The following is a 13095-nucleotide window of genomic DNA, read 5'->3' as shown; positions in this document are numbered from 1 at the left end:
CGACAATACAGCATGGCGACAACACATGACAACACAACACGACATAAAGAGAGACCTAAGACGACAATACAGCATGGCAACAACACATGACAACACAACACGACATAAAGAGAGACCTAAGACGACAATACAGGATGGCAACAACACATGACAACACAACACGACATAAAGAGAGACCTAAGACGACAATACAGCATGGCAACAACACATGACAACACAACACGACATAAAGAGAGACCTAAGACGACAATACAGCATGGCAACAACACAACACGACATAAAGAGAGACCTAAGACGACAATACAGCATGGCAACAACACATGACAACACAACACGACATAAAGAGAGACCTAAGACGACAATACAGCATGGCAACAACACAACACGACATAAAGAGAGACCTAAGACGACAATACAGCATGGCAACAACACATGACAACACAACACGACATAAAGAGAGACCTAAGACGACAATACAGCATGGCAACAACACATGACAACACAACACGACATAAAGAGAGACCTAAGACGACAATACAGCATGGCAACAACACATGACAACACAACACGACATAAAGAGAGACCTAAGACGACAATACAGCATGGCAACAACACATGACAACACAGCATGGCAACAACACAACATGACAACACAGCATGGTAGAAACAACATGGTAGAAACACAACACGACATAAAGAGAGACCTAAGACGACAATACAGCATGGCAACAACACATGACAACACAACATGGCAACAACACAACATGACAACACAGCATGGTAGAAACAACATGGTAGAAACACAACACGACATAAAGAGAGACCTAAGACGACAATACAGCATGGCAACAACACATGACAACACAACATGGCAACAACACAACATGACAACACAGCATGGTAGAAATATAACATGACGACAACATGGTAGAAACACAACATGGTAGAAACACAACATGGTAGCAACACAACATGGTAGCAACACAACATGGTAGAAACACAACATGGTAGCAACACAACATGGTAGCAACACAACATGGTAGAAACACAAAACATGGTACAAACATTGTTGGGCACAGACAACAGCACAAAGGGCAAGAAGGTAAAGACAACAATACATCACGCAAAGCAGCCACAACGGTCAGTAAGAGTGTCCATGATTTGAATCTTTAGATGAAGAGATTGAGATAAAAACTGTTCAGTTTTGAGTGTTTGTTGCAGCTCGTTCCAGTCGCTAGCTGCAGCGAACTGAAAAGAAATAAGTGTGGGATGTCCGAACCAGGGATGAGTGTACGTTGGGAACCATTAACAGAATGTGACTAGCAAAACAGGTGTTGTATGTGGAGGATGAGGGCTGCAGTACATATCTCAGATAGGGGGGAGTGAACAGGTGTTGTATGTGGAGGATGAGGGCTGCAGTAGGTATCTCAGATAGAGGGGAGTGAGGCCTAAGAGGGTTTTTAATAAGCATCAACCAAGTGGGTCTTGCGACGGGTAACCAGAGATGACCAGTTTACAGAGGAGTATAGAGTGCAGTGATGTGTCCTATAATGAGCATTGGTGGTAAATCTAATAGGCGAATGGTAAAGAACATCTAGCCACTCGAGAGCACCCTTACCTGCCGATCTATAAATGACGTCTCTGTAATCTAGCATGGGTAGGATGGTGATCTGAATCAGGGTTAGTTTGGCAGCTGGGGTGAAAGAGGAGCGATTACAATAGAGGACACCAAGTCTAGATTTAACCTTATCCTGCATCTTGGATATGTGCTGAGAGAAGGACAGTGTACCGTCTAGCCATACTCCCAAGTACTTGTATGAGGTGACTACCTCAAGCTCTAAACCCTCAGAGGTAAAAAATCATTCTTCTTATCTATTCTGTTGCCGAATCACTTTACCCATACCTATATGTACATATCTACCTCAATTACCTCGTACCCCTGTACATCGACTCAGTACTAGTACCCCGTGTATATAGACTCAGTACTGGTACCCCGTGTATATAGACTCAGTACTGGTACCCCGTGTATATAGACTCAGTACTGGTACCCCGTGTATATAGACTCAGTACTGGTACCCCGTGTATATAGCCATGTTATTACCTCGTACCCCGTGTATATAGACTCAGTACTGGTACCCCATGTATATAGACTCAGTACTGGTACCCCGTGTATATAGACTCAGTACTGGTACCCCGTGTATATAGACTCAGTACTGGTACCCCGTGTATATAGACTCAGTACTGGTACCCCGTGTATATAGCCATGTTATTACGTCTTACCTCTACACATTGACTCTGTACTGGTATATATAGCAAAGTCATCTTTACTGGGTGTATTTATCTTTCTGCTATTTCTCTATTTTCTTTCTCTCTGCATTGTTGGGAAGGGTCCGTAAGTAAGCATTGCACTGTTAGTCTACACCTGTTGTTCAAGACGCATGTGACAAATACATTATGATTTGATCTAAAGAAGGTATTGGCATCATGTTGTTACCTGCGATAGAAGGATAAACAGCCGCGGGAAGATGGCGAGAAATTACATTGTCATTGTTCATCCAAATGTAGGCAATACAATAACAACAGAGAAAATACAAAAGTATGAAAATATATTACCAGATAGTCCATGAACTGTAATTTGAAATCAGTCTTCCGATGAGTCGATCTACTCAATGCGGATGATTGCTGGAGTGCACTTTGCTTTTGTATTTCCCCGCCTTTCCATAGAAAACCTGACAAAATAACATGAAGCAGGTTGGGAATACCGTTGGAGTTGGTCTGCTTGTATAGTATATGCACCCAACTGTGTATCTAAAATCAATGTATCCACGTTGAATTACATGAATGAATGGATCTATTGGCTGCTACGACCACTTCTTGTGTTTCACTCTGTGATAGAAACACACCCACGACCACCGCGCAACATCCACCGGTTCCGTTTGCAAATATGTATCCCGTCAATATCAGTGTCTGTTTGGAGGAAACTACGGCGCTACGTTATTTGTCTCCTTTCACAACGTAGCATATGGATGGTCAGCTGACCAAACCATCCCATTGGTTGAATCAACGTTCTTTTTCACGTCATTTCAACAACAAAAAATATGTAATTTCTTGACGTTGAGTCAACGTGGGAAACGAATTGGGCCCCCCCCCCAACAAAGTTATCAGCGTAAGGGAATTTTTAACCACGTATTTTACCTAAATCCAATGATATGGAGAAATGTTTTGTTGATTTCACGTTAGTTGATAACTCACAAAAAATATCAATCAAAAGGTCGAGGTCGAACTGACATCTATGCGCAGTGGTTTACAGTCTATGATGTAGACCGTTTGTGTTACCACATTACACAAGCCGACGTGGTGACAACATCTAGTAGTGAAGTGAAGGGTAATATATTTTTTAAATAAATCTATTTCTTGTCTATAAGGGAGCAGCGACGGCATCATTTTCAACTTAACTTTTAGGAACATAAATGGAACTTCCTACATTAACTTCCAATGATAAATACTACTATAAACATGCTGTGACTGATTTATTTTGATATTCCAGAAATCACCAAAACGGATTTGCCCTGCCTGGTAGAAGGCTAAAACGCATGGGAGTGGAGGCAGGAGTATGGCGTCACTGTTTTAGATTCATTAAAACAAATATGTGGAGTTCCAGGTACCGGTGGTCATTATTTACAGTGTACAGTAGGACAAACACAAGGCTTAAACTGGGTGTTTAGGTTGTCCCATTTGGCTTAGGCCCTAAAATGATCCTGGCTTCCACATCAAAGGTTTTCAATGGTCTGCCGTTTACCAAAGCACTCTACTCTAGACCGTACATACTGTACTTAGCTTGGCACTTACTGGATATAGAACAAACATAGTTAACCCATCAAACAACAAAATATTCAAAAAATCACATAATATCCTAAATATAAAATACAAGTAGTATAAATGGATAATGAAAATCAGACAAATTACTAACTTTTCATAAACAATTTGGAGTTTAACGTCTGATTTATCGCGAGGCTACTTGGTTTGAACCCCGAGAACCCCTCTACATAATTGAAATATCCCAACTCCCAAGTTTTTATTGTAAATCCAGTGATTTACATATAAACTTCATAAAAGTCACCTTGTCTGAGAGATATTTAGATGGTTGTCAAAATGTCACGCCAGGGTAAGCCCTTATGTTAAGTGTTTCTAAAATCCGCTGTGAGAGAAAATTAATGGTCAAAAAACGATTGGAACCATTTCCTTGTTTGACTTCTTCTTTATTTTTGGCAACTGGTTAATCTGGGCAGGTGGTGGGGGGTGTCTCTCTCTGTGTCCAGTGCCCCCTCTCCCAGCTATCCAGGAGGTGTCGCTGTTTTGCATGCTATACCGGTATTCATTGATTGATTCTAGTAAAAATAAACTTTCTTCCTAAAAAACAATTTTGCTCCACTCCTGTGGTCTTCTGTACAATATTTTTGGGGTGTTCATAACTCTTCATAGATATGGCTGATGATGCATTATCACATTAGCCTGGTTAAAACAGACTGAAAACTGCTGTTGTGATGTTGTTTCGATGGTGAGTGGAGCATTCAGTCTGGTTTAACCAGGCTATTATCACCAGCATCAAAGAGAAGAAAAACATCACATTTGATTTTATAATGTGACGCAGACTGTATGCCAGGCTGAAGTAATCCTCTCTCTCCCTCTCTCTTTGTCTGTCTCTCTCTCTGTCTCTCTCTCTCTCTCTCTCTCTCTCTCTCTCTCTGTCTCTCTCTCTCTGTCTCTCTCTCTGTCTCTCTCTCTCTCTGTCTCTCTCTCTCTCTCTCTCTCTCTCTCTCTCTCTCTCTCTCTCTCTCTCTCTCTCTCTCTCTCTCTCTCTCTCTTTCTCAATTCAAAAGGACTTTATTGACATGGGAAACATATGTTTACATTGCCAAAGCAAGTGAAATAGATAATAAACAAAAGTAAAATCTCTCTATCTACAGTTCTGCTCTCGTCCTGTTCAATATTTAATGTCCTGCTGTAGGATAAATGAGATCTCCCTGATCTGAGGAAGAAGAAGGTGGGTGGGTGAGAAGATTGTTGCATATGTTGGACTGTATAAATGAATAATGCAGTACAAAGTGTATGATAAATTCACACATGCATGCTAGACTACCATACACAGACCAGAATCAAATCAAATGTATATATATATATGAAGCCTCTTCTTACATCAGCTGATTATCTCAAAGTGCTTATACAGAAACTCAACCCAAAACCCCCCAAACAGCAAGCAATGCAGGTGTAGAAGCACGGTTTTTAATCCCAATAAAAGAGCAAGTATTGTTATTACACATTATATTTAACAAGGAGTCTGCATGTCTCTATTTATGTCATTTATTGACGCTTCAAATGAGTGATATCTGCTTCAAACTGCAATCCCTCTTTCATAGTGACCAACCATGACCACTGGGGGGCAGTATTTACCAGGGTATGTTAATGTATCTTATTCGCTGTAGTAACGTTGTTTCAAATCGAATTCATTTTACTCGGGGTTCGAAATACAGGGGGGCGGGGCTCAGCTCGGCTGAATGAGACGTCATCTCTCCTAAATGCAACAAAAGTCAAACGTTACTACGGTCTAAACAATGCTAATTAAAGCAAGACCAATGTTTGTTTAAAACGCAGCGGTAAATATGAAAATAAAATCTTCAAAAATGAAACGAACACCCCGACCTCTTGTCATTTCCAAATGACTGTACGAACCGTTTCCCTGTGCATTAATGGTACTGAAGAGTGGACGTCGTCACTGGCTAGACAATGACGCTGTCCACTCAATAGTGCAACATTTCGGCCTCAGCTGAGCTCCTTTTAAACGCATAGGAGGGGAGAGGAGGAGGGGGGAGAGGAGGAGGGGGAGAGGAGGGGGGAGGGGAGAGGAGGAGAGGGGAGAGGAGGAGGGGGAGGAGAGAGGAGAAGGCAGGGGGGAGAGGAGGAGAAGGAGAAGCTGAGCTCCTTTTAAAGGAGAAGGCAGGAGGGGAGAGGGAGGGGGAGAGGAGGAGAGGGTAGAGGAGGAGAGGAGAGGGAGAAGGACTCAGCTGAGCTCCTTTTAAACGCATAGGAGAAGGCCTCAGCTGAGGGGGAGAGAGGAGGAGGGGGAGAGGAGGAGGAGGGGAGAGGAGGAGAAGGCAGGGGGGGGGAGAGGGGGAGGAGAGAGGGGAGAGTGGAGAGGAGAGGAGAGGAGGAGAGGAGGAGGGAAGGGTAGAGGAGGAGAGGAGGAGAAGGCAGGGGGGAGAGGAGGAGAGGAGGGGAGAGGGGGAGAGGAGAGGAGGAGAGGGGAGAGGGTAGGGGAGGAGAAGGCAGGGGGTAGAGGAGGAGAAGGCCTCAGCTGAGCTCCTTTTAAACGCATAGGGAGGGGAGAGGAGGAGGGGGAGAGGAGGAGTGGGGAGAGGAGGAGAAGGGAGATGGGAGAGGAGGAGAGGAGGAGAAGGCCTCAGCTGAGCTCCTTTTAAACGCATAGGAGGGGAGAGGAGGAGGGGGAGAGGAGGAGAGGGGAGAGGGTAGAGGAGGAGAGGGGAGAGGAGGAGGAGGGAGAGGAGGAGAGGGTAGAGGAGGAGAGGGTAGAGGAGGAGAGGGTAGAGGAGGAGGGGGATAGGAGGGAGGGAGAGGAGGAGGAGGAGAGGGGAGAGTGGAGAGGGAGGAGAGGAGGAGAGGGGGAGAGGAGGAGAGGGGAGAGGAGGAGAGGGGAGAGGGTAGAGGAGGAGAGGGGAGAGGGTAGAGGAGGAGAGGAGGAGAGGGTAGAGGAGGAGAGGGGAGAGGAGGAGAGGGGAGAGGGTAGAGGAGGAGAGGAGGAGAGGGTAGAGGAGGAGAGGGTAGAGGAGGAGAGGGGAGAGGGGAGAGGGTAGAGGAGGAGAGGGGAGAGGGTAGAGGAGGAGAGGGGGAGAGGGGAGAGGGGAGAGGAGGAGAGGGTAGAGAGGAGGAGGGGGGAGGAGAGAGGGGAGGGTAGAGGGAGGAGAGGAGGAGAGGGGACAGGGTAGAGGAGGAGAGGGGAGAGGAGGAGAGGAGGAGAGGGGAGAGGGTAGAGGAGGAGAGGGGAGAGGGTAGAGGAGGAGAGGGTAGAGGGAGGAGAGGGGAGAGGAGGAGAGGAGGAGAGGGGAGAGGGTAGAGGAGGAGAGGAGGAGAGGGGAGAGGGTAGAGGAGGAGAGGAGGAGAGGAGGAGATGGGGAGAGGGTAGAGGAGGAGAGGGGAGAGGGTAGAGGAGGAGAGAGGGGAGAGGAGGAGAGGAGGAGAGGGGAGAGGAGGAGAGGAGGAGAGGGGAGAGGAGGAGAGGGGAGAGGAGGAGAGGAGGAGAAGGCCTCAGCTGAGCTCCTTTTAAACAGATAGCTTTTCCTTTGTACTTCCTCATTTTCGCAATTTGTTTTCCTTGTTTGCCTTGTTTGTCTTGTTTGCCTTGTTTGCCTTGTTTGCCTTGTTTGTCTTGTTTGCCTTGTTTGTCTTGTTTGCCTTGTTTGTCTTGTTTGCCTTGTTTGCCTTGTGGAGGAGAGGAGGAGAGGAGGGCAGTCAGGGCCTGGATTCACCTCTACATCACCAGAGGAACAGAGGAGGAGTATGATAAGGGTACGGCTAAAAGCTTTGAGAATTGGTCATCTAGAACATCTGGAACAGAGAGTAATAGGAGGTTTCTGGGGGCGATAAAATAGCTTCAAGGTATAATGTACAGACAAAGGTATGGTAGGATGTGAATACAGTGGAGGTAAACCTAGGTATTGAGTGATGATGAGAGAGATATTGTCTCTAGAAACATCATTGAAACCAGGAGATGTCATTGCATGTGTGGGTGGTGGAACTAATAGGTTGGATAAGGTATAGTGAGCAGGAATAGAGGCTCTACAGTGAAATAAGCCAATAAACACTAACCAGAACAGCATTGGACAAGGCATATTGACATTAAGGAGAGGCATGCTTAGTCGAGTGATCATAAGGGTCCAGTGAGTAGTGAGGTTGGTTGGGGTCACGGCGATTCAGACCGCTAGTCGGGCCATCGGTAGCAATCTAGCATAGGATGGAGGTCTGTTTTTAGCCACCTTCGGCGTTTCCGTCGGTAGATTAGTGGGGTTGCGTGTGATAGAGGGGATCAATCCAATTGGCAAAATAGATATAGTTATAGTGACCCCCCAAAAATTGTCCGATAGACCTATTCAGATAGCAGCCGATAAGACAGCTATCAATTAGCGGGCCGCAGATGGGTGTTCAGGTAACGTCGCGACGGAGGGGCCAGCTGGATAACTCCCTCGGGCAGATAATGTCGGTAGTCCAGTCGTGAAGCACCGGTGGGGCTCCGCATTGGCAGTAAAATGGTTCCAGATAGGTGATTGTAGCCCAGGAGTGGCTGATGGAACTCTTCAGCTGGCTAGCTCCGGAATAATTTATGTTTGCTCCGGTATCGACGTAAGCCAAAAGTCACACGGATAGCAGCTAGCGAGATCCAGGTGTAAATGTCCAGAGCTTGTGGTTGAAGTCCGGGGATATGGAGAGAAAAATAGGTCCGGTATGTTCTGGTCTGAGTCGCGTTGTACAAAACTGCCGATAGATTTTCGAGCTAAAGGATAGCTGATGACCACAAACCGTGGTTAGCTGAATACTAACGTTAGCCAGTAAACTGGCTAGTTCTGGCTAGCTTATGGTTAGCTTCTGGCTAGCTTCTATTGTGGATTTCAGATTTGAGTTAAATAATACTTATTTTTTTAATTGGCGAGGCGGGTTGCAGGAGAGTGTTTTGAAGTTGAGTTTCTGGAAAATAAAATATATAAAAGATATGCGAAGAAAGGTGTAAATATATATATATATATACATGGGACACAACAAGATGAGGACAAAGGACGTCTGACTGCTATGCCATCTTGGGATAAAGATGTGATAAAGACATAACGATCAAGAATTGATACCCCTCTACCACACCTCTCCTCGGCTTTTGAACCTCTCCAGGGGGCTACCATCTTCTTCAAGCTAGACCTTCAGAATGCCTACCAAATCAAATCAAATCAAATGTATTTATATAGCCCTTCGTACATCAGCTGATATCTAAAAGTGCTGTACAGAAACACAGCCTAAAACCTCAAACAGCAAGCAATGCAGGTGTAGAAGCATGGTGGCTAGGAAAAACTCCCTAGAAAGGCCAAAACCTAGGAAGAAACCTAGAGAGGAACCAGGCTATGTGGGGTGGCCAGTCCTCTTCTGGCTGTGCCGGGTGGAGATTATAACAGAACATGGCCAAGATGTTCAAATGTTCATAAATGACCAGCATGGTCCAATAATAATAATAAGGCAGAACAGTTGAAACTGGAGCAGCAGCACGGCCAGGTGGACTGGGGACAGCAAGGAGTCATCATGTCAGGTAGTCCTGAGGCATGGTCCTAGGGCTCAGGTCCTCCGAGAGAGAGAAAGAAAGAGAGAAAGAGAGAATTTGAGAGAGCACACTTAAATTCACACAGGACACCGAATAGGACAGGAGAAGTACTCCAGATATAACAAACTGACCCTAGCCCCCCGACACATAAACTACTGCAGCATAAATACTGGAGGCTGAGACAGGAGGGGTCAGGAGACACTGTGGCCCCATCCGAGGACACCCCCGGACAGGGCCAAACAGGAAGGACCCCACCCACTTTGCCTAAGCACAGCCCCCACACCACTAGAGGGATATCTTCATCCACCAACTTACCAGGCCGAGTATAGCCAACCCAGACAGGAAGATCACATCAGTGACTCAACCCACTCAAGTGACGCACCCCTCCCAGGGACGGTATGAAAGAGCCCCAGTAAGCCAGTGACTCAGCCCCTGTAATAGGGTTAGAGGCAGAGAATCCCAGTGGAAAGAGGGGAACCGGCCTGGCAGAGCCAGCAAAGGCGGTTCGTTGCTCCAGAGCCTTTCCATTCACCGGGAGATGTGTTCGTCTACCTCGACGACATCCTGTTTTTTCCGTTCTGCCCAAGAACACGTCCTCCATGTCCGACAAGTTCTTCAACGCCTCCTGGAGAACCAGTTATATTGAAAGCGGAGAAATGCGAGTTCCACCGTTCTACCCTCTCCTTTCTGGGATATGTCATCGCTGAAGGAAATGTCCAGATGGACCCGTAAAAGGTGAAAGCAGTAGTGGATTGGCCCCAACCTACGTCCAGGGTACAGCTACAACGTTTCCTTGGGTTTGCCAATTTCTACTGGCTTTTTGTTCAAGGCAACAGCACCCTAGTGGCCCCCTTTCTCGGCACTCACCTCTCCCAAGGTACCGTTCACAGCACTTGACAGAGCCTTTATGGACATGAAGCATCGGTTCACCACAGCCCCATCCTCGTCCATCTGGACCCGTCCCGTCAGTTTGTGGTTGAGGTCGATGCTTCTGACGTTGAGTGGGGGCCATCCTGTCCCAGCGATCTGCCCAGGACCAAAAGCTCCATCCCTGTGCCTTTCTGTCCCATCATCGCAACTACGACGTGGGTAACCAAGAACTCCTGGCGGTCAAGATGGCACTGGAGGAGCGGAGACACTGGCTGGAGGGAGCATAACATCCGCTTTTGGTTTGGACCGACCACAAGAATTTGGAATATCTCTGCACAGCCAAGTGCCTTAACTCCCGGCAAGCCCGGTAGGCTCTGTTATTCACCAGGTTCAACTTGCCTACCACCCAGGGTCCAATAATGTTAAACCTGACGGCCTCACGCTGCCACATCCTCTGACTCCGAGACCATCCTCTCTACCTCAAGCCTTGCAGATGCTGTGGTCTGGGGTATTGAGACCCTGGTCCGCAAGGCACAATGTTCCCAGCCTGCCCCTGGAGGGGGCCCCAGCTAACCGGTTGTTTGTCCCTAATTCAGTCTGGTCCCGGGTCCTGGCTCATTCCTCCAGGTTTACCTGTCATCCGCGTTACCGTCGAACCCTGGCCTTCCTCCGATAATGTTTATGGTGGCCCACAATGGTTCCTGACGCCTCTGCCTTCATGCTCAGAATAAGACTCCGCAGCAAGCCATTTCCTGCTTCCTTCAGCCACTAACTGTCCCTCATCGTCCCTGGTCCCATATCTCCCTGGACTTTGTCACTGGGCTCCCTCTGTCTGATGGCAACACCGTCATACCGTCAAAACTATCCTTTGCCAAAGAGACGGCCCAGCTCATGGTGCAGCACGTCTTCAGGATCCACGGACTCCCAGTGGACATGGTCTCCGACCGGGGTCCTCATTTCTCGTCTCAGATCTGGAAGGCGTTCTGCGCCCCTTATTGGATCATCGGCCAGCCTGTCCTCTGGGATTCCATCCCCAATCCAACGGAGTGAACACACCAAGACCTGGAAACAACCTTTAGATGTCTCACCACAGATTCATGAGAATGGTGTGCTTGAAAGGATGTTCATAACTCTGCAATGTTGGAATGTTGGATTGTATTGGACAGAGTCTCAGTCATAAATCATTTGGTCCTTCTGTAGCTCAGTTGGTAGAGCATGGCGCTTGTAACGCCAGGGTAGTGGGTTCGATCCCCGGGACCACCCATACGTAGAATGTATGCACACATGACTGTAAGTCGCTTTGGATAAAAGCGTCTGCTAAATGGCATATATTATTTATTATATTATTATTATTATTTTCTACACACAGTCTGCCTGTATGTAGTTTTCATGCTAGTGAGGGCCGAGAATCCACTCTCACATACAGTTGAAGTCGGAAGAGTACATACACCTGAGCCGAATGATTTTTTCCCCCCCAGAGAAACACATATGCTGAGCTCAAAAACATTTACAAATAGTTATATTACATTTTGTCTGGCCTTTTATTCATACATTTAGTTTGTTCGTTAGTCCAATGAATATATTACATTTAGTGTGTAAAGAAACGTATGACTCATATGAGTTGTTAACTGTGTGGACAGTTTACATTAGTAGTGAACTCAACGGTCTCACATGACACGTCAACATGACAAATGATCAATTCACGTGACATCACCCAAAACAAACAAGATCCACGACTCTCTGATCATGACAAGGACCACGGGTGAATATATCTCTGAGGGGACTCTCCGGCCGGTGTCCATATGTAATCTGATCTCCTGCTGCATATCTGCCAGCTCTGAATACAGCCCTCTTATATCCCCACCAGGTCCAGACCTGGGTTCAAATACTATTTGAAATCATTGCAAATACTTGCCTGGCCAATGGTAGAAAAAGAAAATAGTTGCAAAAGGGTGAACCCCATCCATCTGGTACTCCAGGCTAAAGCAAATACTAAAAGTATTGGAAAGATATTAAATAACAATTTGAATGCAGGTTTGATCCCCTCCCGCTATTAGGACTTGAGACCAACCTCCAGCCCCCATCTTCAGGCCCCCCACTTCCAGCCCCCCACCCCCAGAACCCCACCCCAGGCCTCCAGGCCCACATCTCCAGCCCCCCACCCCCAGGCCCCCACCTTCAGGCCTCCAGGCCCCCACCTCCAGCTCCCCACCCCCAGAACCCCACCCCAGGCCTCCAGGCCCACATCTCCAGCCCCCCACCCCCAGGTCCCCACCTCCAAGACTCCAGGCCCCCACCTCCAGGCCTCCAGTCCCCCACCCCCAGGCCCCCACCTCCAGGCCCCCACCTCCAGCCCCCCACCCCCAGGCCCCCACCCCCAGGACCCCACACCAGGCCTCCAGGCCCCCACCTCCAGCCCCCCACCCCCAGGACCCCAGGCATCTAGCCCCCACCTCCTGGCACCATGCCCCCACCTCCAGGCCGCCACCCCTGGCCTCCAGCCCCCCACCTCCAGGCCGCCACCCCTGGCCCTCACCCCCAGAACCCCACACCAGGCCTCCATGCCCCCACCTCCAGCCCCACACCCCCAGGTCCCCACCTCCAGGCCGCCACCCCCTGGCCCTCACCCCCAGGCCCCCACCCCCAGAACCCCACACCAGGACCCCAGGCATCTAGCCCCCCACCTCCTGGCACCCATGCCCCCACCTCCAGGCCTCCACCTCCAGGCCGCCACCCCTGGCCCCCAGGCGTCTAGCCCCCACCTCCTGGCACCCATGCCCCCACCTCCAGGCCTCCACCTCCAGGCCGCCACCCCCTGGCCCTTCAGGCCGCCACCCCCTGGTGGTGGAGTCTAA

The 13095-nt window shown here is 48.2% G+C and overlaps 1 protein-coding gene across 1 annotated transcript; it reads left to right on the top strand.

Moving 5' to 3' along the window:
* The first annotated feature begins 11173 nt into the window (after window positions 1-11173).
* Window positions 11174-13095, top strand: LOC124034966 (splicing factor 3A subunit 2-like). The gene is made up of 2 exons (XM_046348357.1): window positions 11174-11286; window positions 12318-13095. Exons 1-2 carry the CDS (start codon window positions 11174-11176, stop codon window positions 13093-13095), a joined length of 891 nt encoding a protein of 296 aa, XP_046204313.1.

Source organism: Oncorhynchus gorbuscha, linkage group LG05, assembly GCF_021184085.1.
Source record: "Oncorhynchus gorbuscha isolate QuinsamMale2020 ecotype Even-year linkage group LG05, OgorEven_v1.0, whole genome shotgun sequence".
Taxonomy (NCBI): Eukaryota; Metazoa; Chordata; class Actinopteri; order Salmoniformes; family Salmonidae; genus Oncorhynchus; species Oncorhynchus gorbuscha.
Note: the sequence above shows the minus strand (reverse complement) of the source record. Positions and strands in the feature narration are given on the sequence as shown.

Coding starts and splice junctions, on each gene's coding strand:
- LOC124034966 (XM_046348357.1), top strand. CDS start 11,174: ATGGTCTCCGACCGGGGTCCTCATTTCTCGTCTCAGATCTGGAAGGCG. Junction 11,287..12,317: donor TCCATCCCCAATCCAACGGA/GTGAACACACCA, acceptor ACCAACCTCCAG/CCCCCATCTTCAGGCCCCCC.